Source organism: Benincasa hispida, chromosome 4 (genome assembly GCF_027475165.1).
Source record: "Benincasa hispida cultivar pf3 chromosome 4, pf3_genome.v1.1, whole genome shotgun sequence".
Classification (NCBI taxonomy): domain Eukaryota; kingdom Viridiplantae; phylum Streptophyta; class Magnoliopsida; order Cucurbitales; family Cucurbitaceae; genus Benincasa; species Benincasa hispida.
Genome location: NC_143481.1, coordinates 27370180 through 27381413, shown reverse-complemented (window position 1 = coordinate 27381413; position 11234 = coordinate 27370180). Strand labels below are relative to the sequence as shown.

The 11234-nt window shown below is 32.5% G+C and overlaps 1 protein-coding gene across 2 annotated transcripts; it reads right to left on the bottom strand.

The window, feature by feature from the left end:
• Positions 1–6539: 6539 nt before the first annotated feature.
• BZIP9 (basic leucine zipper 9) lies at positions 6540–10642 on the bottom strand. Of its 2 annotated transcripts, none has more exons than XM_039028140.2 (6): positions 10108–10642; positions 9520–9640; positions 7575–7725; positions 7414–7489; positions 7104–7229; positions 6540–6998 (listed from the first exon to the last, which is right to left on the bottom strand). In XM_039028140.2, exons 1-6 carry the CDS (start codon positions 10333–10335, stop codon positions 6717–6719), a joined length of 984 nt encoding a protein of 327 aa, XP_038884068.1. In that variant the 5' UTR covers positions 10336–10642; the 3' UTR covers positions 6540–6716. The 2 variants fall into 2 exon arrangements, with proteins under 2 accessions (XP_038884068.1, XP_038884067.1); XM_039028139.2 differs by having other exon boundaries at positions 9520–9646; positions 10108–10518.
• Between the last annotated feature and the right edge of the window lie 592 nt (positions 10643–11234).

Below are 11234 nucleotides of genomic sequence, written 5' to 3'. Positions count from 1 at the left end.
TAGACGACGGCGTAAACAATAGACGATGAACGAGAGCAAGAGCGAGACGATAGGCGCAAAGCTGGACAATTGAGGCTTTGTGTGCATGCAGGCCAGGATAGGCATTGAGTACAAGATGCTGGCTACTCAATGTGCCTTAGAGCTATGCATTGGAGTAAGACTGATTGTGCATTGGTCAAGCTTGGCATGCGATGAGTAGAGCTTGCATTGGTCAGGCTTTGCAAAGCTGAAAGTGCTAGAGCTGCGATGATGATTGAAGCCAAAAGAAGGCCAAGGCACAAAGCACATGCGTTGGAATAGGTTTGTGTGAGAGCTATAGTGTGCGTTGAACCTAGTTGGAAGCATGTATTGATAGTAGGTGAAGTAATCAGTCTTAAACGACTGATTAAGGTCACCAACTATCCTCCGAAATTAAGTCCAATTGAGTTGGAGGTGTCATGCTAGGAATTTATGATAAATGGTGGGAGGCAGTATAAAAAGGAGGTTGAACTTCAAAAGGTCAGTTTGAACAATTCCTCCGTGAAAATTGAGAGTTCTTGGTGTCGTTGGAAAGATCTGTGAGGCTAGTTTCAGATGCAGTGCTACCGGAAGAAGATCTGACCGGAATAAGGCTGGAGAAGGAAGAAAGTGACAAGAGGTTCAGTTCACGGGTGAATTCAAGCCATCGATGAAGAAGTGAGACTCCAGGACGAATCACAAAGAGTTTGATGCTGAAATTTGAAGCTGAAATTTTAAGTAAACTTTCTAAGACAATTATAAATAAGTTTGTAGAAGGAAATTTCTTGAGATGAGCTTTAGAATTTGAGTTATTGATGAAGTAAGTCAAATATGGAATTCTATGAACAAGCAGGCGGCTGCTTGGGTTGAGTAAGTTGGAACTCACAGTAGGCGCTCGAACAGACTAAGGGTGGAGCACCCCTATGCGTTTAACCTACTGTTTGGTTTAAGGAGGCTTGCGTTGAAGTCTTGGATGCATAGATGCCTATGTGAATGACCATGTGTGACTGAAGGAACACTTAGAGCAAGTGTTGGTTGCATAGTAAGGATGCATTTGTGAAATGTGTTGGCTGCATAGCAAGAGCCAAAATCTCAAGGACATTTCTAAGTACTTGACCTACAGCCAGGTATGCATTTGAGTGAAGGTCTTCTAGGGGAAGGTTAAACACAAGCTTAATTAAGAGTTAGTCTCAAAAGGGAGACCATTGCTAGTAGCTAAATATATGTTGTTGTGTCCAAAGGATTGACACCATTGCTAGAAGCATATCAACCTTTAAGAAGTAGCCCTAAAGTTGTGAATGACTAAGTATTTACAATGTTTTTAAGAATCCACAATTTTGAGAAAAATTATTCTCATGCTAGCTATTTTAAAAAGTAGTTTTCCAAGCAAAATATGAGTTTATGTTTTCAAACGCCATGTATGAAAGAATGTTGTAAAAAAATTTATGTGTATTCATATGCACAAAGCATGCGTTAGAGCCTTTAAAGACATGTCTCTATGCATTTAGGTATACATGCTTTAAAGAGTAAGTCGTAGTATGACTAATGTTACTTTAAGCTCGATATTGAAGGACATGGAGAAGGTATCCGAGCAACTCAATACTAAAGGACACTAAGAAGGTATCTGAGCAGTAGTACCTAAGGTATGACGGTACTTAATTATAACCACGTGCATGTAGGTAGTTTAACGTCGAGAGATTGAGCAAAAGGGTTCTTTCTTGACTAAGGAATTGACGTTGGGACTTAACCATAGCAAGGTTACTCACAACTAAGGATCAGTTTAATGTTTTATGATGAAAACGGCTTTACATGTTTAATGCTTGGAAAGTTTTCATTTTAGTACAAGGTTACTGCAAAGACTCATGTTTCAGTATGATCTCTTTATTGAGACTTATGCATGATAACCTATTTTCTTTCTTAAGTCACTCATTGGGCTAGTAGCTCACTCCGTTTTTCAAATATTTTCTTTTTCCAAGTAGCGGTCAAATCCTTCGAAGATAGTTCTACATCTGCTCTACTACTTAAAGTTAGAAGTTCTAGTAACCCGTCAACTAGGTGGTTACTGTAAATATTTGTACACATGTTGTAGTTGTTTCATGTAGGGACTAAGTTTTGGGAGCTAGGACTTACGAGACTTGGGTTGTAAATTTTGTAATGTTTTATGTTTAATGGTTAATGTATGTTTGGCCTTAGTGGCAGCCACTGTTGGGTTTTATGTCCTAAAAACTCGCAGTTTGTAAAATAATAAACATTTTCTATTATCAATATACTTTTTATTGATCTCATAAATTGTATGAAAGTCTAAATCCAATAAACTAAGACCCATGACTATTGGATGAGTACTTGAACTTTATGTGGAGATATATGAGTGGATCAGGTTCGAGTAAATAGTCAAAATGATCTATGGTACATGAATGAGATTAGGCACCTTATTTTGGTAACACCATTGGATGTGGCCTACTCTGTAGTTGTTATAAAGAGTTGTAAAGTACTACATACGATGTGATCCCAATTTGTACATGTTATGACATGAGGAGTGGGGGCGTCTTATGCAATGAGTTTGCATAAGATCAAGATCAAGAAATAAGTCACTCTTACCTTATAACGCTGTTTAATGTTTAAGACTGACTATTTCACCTAGATGACCTAAGTAACTTGATCTTAATCCTGAGCTACCTATGAACTCCTGTTTATTCAGGATTACCCTTAGATTTGCATAGTTGAGGATTAGCTCAACAGCGCTAGCTCAATAAGACTCCCATTTCAGGGGTAAGACCGGATAGATAGCTGGGAACATAGGGTGCAACACGGAGTTCACAACTACCCGATTTAGGGATAGGAGAAAGGTTGTTCTCTCAAGTACTGAATCCAGGTATGGAAAAAGGGGCCCCACCCTCTCACTGGGCTAAGAAAGTTTGGTTTAGTGATTAGATCACAAACCAGTTGTTCATTAGAGGATCAGTAGGGACTTGAGGAATAAGATGTAATCTCGGGGGTGAAACAGATATTTGACCCAGTCATTATTATGAACAACCTGTGAAGGGTCGACCTGCTGATTATGGTTAAATCATGTGGACATAATATATCTATAGTGAGGGGAGTGTAACTATGGGCTTTAATGGAGTGACCCATTAGTTAATGAATAGAGATTAATTTGGTCTAATGAGTTTAGCCAATTAATCTCAAATCATTGGAGCCCATGATCTGTAGGTCTGCGAGATCCCCCTACTAGCTCGTAACGGGCTAGCTCTAGAATAGCGTGATAAGTTAATTTGAAACATTCAAAGTAGAATTAAGGGAATTAGTAATTATATGAGATATAATTATATGTTTAATTTTAGAATTAAACAGAATAAGAGAACTTATATATTTAAATATGATTTAAATATATAAAGATAGATATGTGTTAAAATTAATTTAATATTTGATATTAAATTAATTAAATTTTATTTAATAATTAATTTATGAAATTAATTAATTTTTTCATTTTTTAAAATAAAAATAGATTTTATAAAATCAAATTTTTATTTTTAGATAAAATTGAAAAAGTAAAAACCAAAAACACACAAAATGGAAAAAAAAGGTTTTTCCATTATCCATCACCAAGTAGCTCACTCAAATGTTATTATCATTGCCTTGTCTTCTCCAAGCATGAGCTGCAACTCATGCAACTCTTCTCTTTGCATGTTGATCTACAATATAATGAAGAGATTGGAGTGAAAATCGAGCATGCAATCTATAGAGATTTTGAGAGAAATTTTGGTTTGAAGAAAGAGTTCTTCAGCTGATTTTCTACAGTGAGCATTTCTCCTTCTACCCTTGATTCAAGTTTTTTTTTAGTCCTACAACTCAATCTAGAGCACCAAGAGAATAGTAGGGAAGATCTTGAGGTGGTCTACAACAAGATTTGAAGAAGATAGCAGTTGGTGAAAGAGCTTTGAAGAAGTTCTACAAGAGGTATGTCTTGAAACTCACTTTTTTCAACAAAAGCATGCTTTATATTTTGCCAAAATTAGTGAGTGCTTAGAGGATCCTTATGCTTTCATTGCTGTTGATACAATCCTTCAGCCACTGTGTTTGAGATTGCATATTGCTATAAGATGTTTTAAAAAAAGTTAGTAGGTAGTAAGTGTCATAAAAGGGTTAATAACTGCTGCAATCATGTCCTTACCTATGCTAAAAGAGTAGTCTAGGAGGGGGTGTGACAATAGTCGACTCAAAAAGCCTACCATTTTGAGGATTTGTCTGATTAAGGAGCTAGGAATACAACTATACAAGATGGAATTCACTCCTTCCCATTCCTTGGGAAAATAGAAAATTTTCTCCCTTAACCGCTGATTTCGAGTTTTGAACAATGAGGCATCAACCTCTCACTGGCCCGAGAGGTGTTAGTTTATAGTTGAACTATAAACTATTTGTTTATTAGAATAATTAGTGGTACTTAAGGAGTTAGATATAACTACAAAGGTAAAACAGTAATTTGACCTAACTATAGTTATGAGCGATTTGTGAAGGGTCGACTTACTGTTGATTGGTTATATCTATAGACACAGAAATATATCTACAGTGCAAAAAGTGCAGCTATCGGTCTTTAGTGGAGTGATTGGTAGTTAATGAATATTGATTAATTGGATTAAAGGAGTTTAATCAATTAATCTCATATCATTGGAGTTTCTAATCTGTAGGTCCATAAGGTTCACTTGTTAGCTCACTAAAGGATAGTAATGAGGAATGATTTAAATTGTTCAAATCAAATGAGGAAATTTTATATTAATGAGATTAATATATAATGGTTAATCATAGATGTGATCTATAATCCAAATTACGTAAGAGAGATATATTTGAATAAGATTCAAATATTAGATACATATGAATTAGATTTATAAAGAGATGTGGACATATAAATATGTAATATTTGTATGTTAATTAACTCCATATTAAATATGATTTAATATAGTTACTTAATTAATTAATTAATTAATGGTTAATTAATTGATTAAGAAATAATGTGATTGGAGGTCAGCATAAATATATGATATTTAATGATGATTAATTAAATGTATATTAAATAGGATTTAATATATGGTTATTTAATTAATGTGTCAATTAAGTAAATAAGGATTATTTAATTAATTAGCACTAAGGGCATAAAAGGAAATTCTTACCCCTTCTCCATATAAATACATCCTTATAGTCATTTTAGGCAAGTTTTTGATATCACACAAAAAAAAAAAAAAAAAAACTAGCCTCCACCTTCTTTTTAACTTCTCTCTAGAATTTTGTACCCTTTTCCTCCTTAAAGTTCTTGGAGACCACACTTCCAAAGTTCTTGAATCCTAGGAAATAGCAAGGTGATATCATTGGTATTGTCATTCTATGTTTGAGAAGTTCGAGATTATTAACAACGATGGAAAGAGAAAACTAGAGAAATCAACAAAGGTAGGTTGTGATTTCTCCTATTATTCATTTTTCAAGCATGCTTATGTTTTCTTTGAATGTTTATCCTAAAATTACATGTTTTATTTTACTGTTTTTGTTTCTTTAAAAATCGGATTTCTAAATACAAGGCATTCTCACGCTTCCACTTGGGATTTGATCCCCTTACCATTTGCAACCAATGACTTTATATATTCATATGAAGGGGGCACAAGAGTCCATGTATTATTTCTTTGTAGAGCATCAAATTCAACTTGCATAGCTTGTTTCCATTCAGCAAACTTAACAGCAAGTCTTAAACATAGAGGGTTCACTAGGGATAGAAGGGAAGAAGAGGCAACAGAAGTTAGCCATACTTTAGACTTGACAATACCAACTTTAGAACGAGTAATCATGGGATGATTGTTGGCAGTAAGTGGAAGAGAGGTGGAGGCAGGTTGTGGAATAGATGGAGGTGAGGAATGGGAATTCGAAATAGGAGAAGATGAGGCAACGAAAGAAGAAGAGGAAGAAGCTTCTCCGGTCACCATTGACAAATTTAGATTGAGAAGAGCCCTCAACAAATTTAGAAGGAGAAGAGCCTTAGCTCTAATACCATAAACGAAGAGGATGAAGAAGAGCTAAGCAATAGGAAAGTTTCTTTCTTTACTCTCAATGTATTATCAAATGAGAAAAGTACTAGATTATAGAGGCACTTACTGGTACACGTGGCAAATCCATATTGGGTAAAACATAACAAATAAGCTGATATGAAGAGGAAAAATAGCCCACAAGAATGTTCAGAGAAATAACATTTTATCAATTTTAACAATTTCAAAATCACTCCTAAATATTTACTTATTTATTTATTTATTTATTAAAAAAAAAAAAAAAAGACTCCCTCTTGCTAGCATAGCTAAGAGATATATAACATACTATAACTATAACCTTTAGTTTGGGGGTTTTTTCTTTTTGAATATTTTTTAGTACTTAGAAAGTCGATTCAAACAAAGTTTTTAATGTCAATAAGAGCCTAATTAAGTTGTTAAGGAAGTTTTACCTAACCTCAAGTTAGTGTATGGTTTGAATTTCTTACTAAAATAACAACAAAAAGGCAAACAACAACAGAGTAAAACGGGAATTCATAATGACCATAAAAAGCAAGCAAATGAGAAATGCCTTGTTGAAAATTAACACAGCAAACAGAAAGGGAGAAGTCTGAAGTACTATCTATCATACAAGCCAAGCCAAACACATGACAGTGATAAAACAATGCTGGTGTTGAAAGGCAAAGAGAGGAAAGGCTAATTTCTAGGCCATATCCCAGAAACACAGCTAACAGCCTCACTACCCATTCCACTTTTCATATGCATATCTGAGTTCGGGAGCCCTGCGGTCGGGTTCTGCCCCGACATCGTCACACCCGAATAAGAAACGTCATCTCCAGGTAGACCGAGTGGTGATGCAACATTCGACATTCTCCGAAGCGCCGTTAGTGGTTGCGGCGTGCTCAAATGACTTTGCAGCAGCTGATTTAAGCTGCAGGTCATTGAGCCCCTAGCAAGTGTATCTTCAGCCAACTTCACCTAAAAATCAACAAAATATTGCTTTCAACTTTAAATTATACACCTTTCTTTAAGCACTTAGAAAATCATTTTTGAATAAGTTTTCAATAAAACTTTATAATGTACCTTAGCTCTCAATGCGTCTACGTCTGATTTAAGGACACGGTTGTTCGTATTAGCATCACGATATTGTTGACTGGCATCTAAAAGCTGGTTGAACAAGGTTTCATTTTCTCCTTTCAATTGTTTCACCTAAGAAAAAACTGACCTATTAGAGCAATAAAAACACAAACGATAACTCCAAATTCTTAAAGTCTCGTTTAGTGGTTACTCTCGGCCGATCAATGTCGACTCTAGACACAAACTAACACTAAAACTGTTTCCTCAATTTAGAGATAATTGTCTTTACTTATACGTTGAAGAATTATCCATATACCTGGTTCTCAAGTTCAGCCAAATGAGCTTGTTTTCTTTTTCTTGATCTTCTTGCAGAGTCCCTATTAGAGATCATTCTACAAGTGAAAGCCAAGGAGAAGAGATCATCAGATGAATAATAATGAATGAAAGTGAAATAATAATTAAAAATAAATAAATGACCTTCTGATTCTCTTCAAAGCAAGAGGGTCAGTGCTTTGTTCACAAGAGCCAGCTTCAATTTCATCATCAGATTGATCTTCAGAGGATCCACTATTGTTACCTCTTTGGTGATCTCTGCCCATCAAATTACTGGCTGATGTTGGGCTACTCACTGACCACATCAAACCCTTTTATTACACACATAACCAAAATACATTTTTTTTCCATTCTGTACGTGACGACTCTTTGCATTTTAATCTCTATACTTGTCGTATATTTTAAAATCAGTTTAAGATTTAGGAAAGAAAGATTAATAGAAACTATTTTTTTAAAGAAACAATAGCCTTAAAGTAATGGTATAGAGATTCATTTTAGGTTTTAATAAATATGGAAAAACTAAATTTGAATATTTAGAAATATAGCTACAGACTAAATTGAATAAGTCTGAAAAATACCAGCGAATTTTAATGGCTTGTTGCTCACTACACATATAAAGAGCTTCCTAGTTTCTCTTTCACTCCAAAAATAAAAGTGGAAATGGAATTGTTCTTTAGTTTAATTTCATTATTCCCTTTTTGTTTGTTCTGATTTTCTTTTCTTTTATTGGGGACTTCTTTTTGTACTTTTTTTAGTTGTTTTGATAATAATAATTGAGAAATAAACTATTTTCAGTTATATATATATATTGTAGATTATGAAGAATAAAGCTCTCACCCTATATATATTTTTATCATTTCTGGCTGGGCCTTTTTCAACTTGAAATTTTGTAGTGGGTCATCAGTCATTTTTATATTGCTTTTCAAAGAGAAAATTTTTGTCTTGAAAATTTCGAAAACGACATTTCTTTTATATTCACTTTTTTTTTTTTTTAATATAACTTAAATAAACATGGAAGATATGAAAACAAGTCTTCTAATAAATGATACCTTAGTTAAGTTATACTTAAATCATTAGTATTTATGTTTAAATATATATGATAAATTGCATAATAATAAGAGAATATTTTACGATCTAGTTTATTGTTAATGAAAGTGATAAATGTAATATAACAATAATTCATTGTTTTTTATACAAATAAATCATTTAATTTTGATGATACTTGAATGTAGTTATAATATTATTATTAGAAAAGGCATGTAATTAGTTAATAATTGTAATTGATTAATTAACTAAAATTTTGATGCAAGTCAATCAATGATCTACCGCTGATTCTAATGTTTCTCTTTTCTAACTATTTAAAAAAAAAAATGTACGTTTTCCATTTTAATATACGAAAATGCACGTGCTTCTCCAAATTTTTACAAATAATAATAAATAAAAGTACATAGTTCTCAAGCATATTTATATAAATACTTTATCTGCCCCACAAAATTATTCGTGCATACACAAATATCACCTAAAACATTTATTAAGTTTAAAAAATGTATTGTATCCTTTCATAATTAATTAGAATCACCTATATTTTATCTTAATAAAAACAACCTTAAATGGATACTTGTTTCAAGGGTAAAACTGTTGAAAATATTTTAAATATAACAAAATAAAATTATCTATCAATAATAGACCGTGATAGATCACAATAGACTTCTATATCGCTGAGTGATAAAAATTTAATATAGAAATCTATCGTGATCTATCGCAATATACCAATGAGATGGACAGTAAATTTTGCTACATTTTAAAATAAATTTGTCTATTTTCTTTTATTTGAAAACAAATCTTAAATTTCAATATTCATCTTAAAAAAATTCTATCACTCTCCAAAATTACATTTCTACTTACTAAAAGATAATTCCAAGAATCGAAATTCCTAATAAGTTATAGATATGAACACCATCGTCTCGTATTTATAATATAATATTCTTTATAAAAAAAAAACCACAACAAAATCAACAACAATTAAAATTCATATAAAAGATGAAAACTTAATATATATATATATATTAAATTTAAATAATGGCCATACCAATAGAAGATTGAGAATCTATAGTGGGTGAAAAGCTTGAATGCTTATGAGTAAGATTCTGTGACCATAAAGAAGCCTCCGCCAGCCCACCCCCACAGTTAACAATTGCGTCCATTATCTCCTGCAACTTTCAATTTTATTTTATTTTTTAAATAAAAAACAATTTTATTAATTAAAAAAACAATAATAAAGCTGCATGAGAGCTAAGAAAATTATCATTCTATATTTTAAAATATTCAATTTTTTCATGCATTTAACAAAAACCCTACGTGAATATTTAAAATTATTAAACTAAATAAAATATTTCATATCTTGCATACGAATTTCCATTAAAAAAAAAAAAAAAAAAAAAAAAACTAATAAAATTATTAAGGATTCCATTATCACAAAATTCTTGTTTTCAGTATTTTTGTTAGTTTGTTCCACCCTTCGATGATAGTTTATCACATAATAAACTTTAATGGTTAGAGTCGATTGGAAAAAGAAAAATATAACTCATGATATACTTGATGTTAAAAATTGTAATTACGGAGAGAAGATAAATATATATAATTTTTAAAGAATTTATAAAGAGAGATTAGAACGGACCCGATTATTTTTTACAAAGAAATAGCTGAAATCGATGTCGCCAAAGAAGCAGGTGGCATCGGTGGAATCCTGAAAGTTTTTGCCTCTTTTAGGGCTTCTAACGACTTGTTGATCGCGTTGTTCGATTTTGAAAATGTCGTCATCGGGGTCGATAACGTCGCGGGGAGAGATCGTGGCGGCTCTTTTGAGGAATTCTTCAAGAGCCAACTCGGAGGCGCTACGCTTCATAGTGAATTTGTCGTCGGAAGATCGGAATAAGACGGCGGACGACGACGGAAATAGAGGAATTATGCTTCATTCGGCAGAAAGAGAGGAGGAGAGAGAAAAGGGGAGAGAGGAAAGGAGTGTGGGAGTGATATATAGGGTTTAGAGTGGAGGGAAAAAAAAAAGGAAGTAAGCCAAGGGTACGTTGTTTTCAGAAGAGGTGGCGTGGGACTGTGAATGAAAGTGGACGGCACATGAGGTTAAAATGTCTGACGTGGCATACTGACCAATTTGCCCTTCTACAAAGTGTGTAATTATAGATTGCCCCCAGTTTGAGTCACTCTGCCACTCAAATATTTAAGGATGTTTGGACCTCAATCTGAATTATAATAGTTTGTGTTAAAAGTATAAATTATTTAATTTGAATAGTTAATAGTAAACTTTGTAACAAAAAAAATAAGAAAGATAATGAGTGAAAAATAGTAAATACAGTAACAAAAAGAATTTTGAAATAGTATAAATAATAATAAATAATATTTTCATAATTGGAGTCTTAAACATGAAGTAGGTTATTAACCTACTATGATGATCCAAACATTCTTTCGCATATCCATATATTCAACACTAGCATAAAACGATAAATAGCTAATATGAGTATAGTTATCAACAATCATAAAAAGGTAAATAGTTGATATGAGTTCTATACTGAAAAAATGTTTTGCTAAAAAAATTATTTTTATTTAATCTATTTTGATAAAACTTCTTAAAATATATTATAAATATATTTCAAAACTTATTTTTAAGTGGTTATTAAATTTTTTTAAATGATTTATTTTTAAAATTAAATACTTAAAATGTAAAATCCTCGAATCGGCACATTTTTTTTTTATATATAAAAAATTTGGTTAAGTCAGACATTAACT

What these genes read in the sequence shown, in the direction of transcription:
- BZIP9 (XM_039028139.2), bottom strand. Translation starts at nt 10,335, where the DNA reads ATGAAGCGTAGCGCCTCCGAGTTGGCTCTTGAAGAATTCCTCAAAAGA. An exon ending in TCTTTGTAAAAAATAATCGG is followed by an intron (nt 9,647 to 10,107) that starts GTCCGTTCTAAT and finishes TAAAATTGAAAG; the next exon opens with TTGCAGGAGATAATGGACGC. An exon ending in TAGACGCATTGAGAGCTAAG is followed by an intron (nt 6,999 to 7,103) that starts GTACATTATAAA and finishes GTTGATTTTTAG; the next exon opens with GTGAAGTTGGCTGAAGATAC.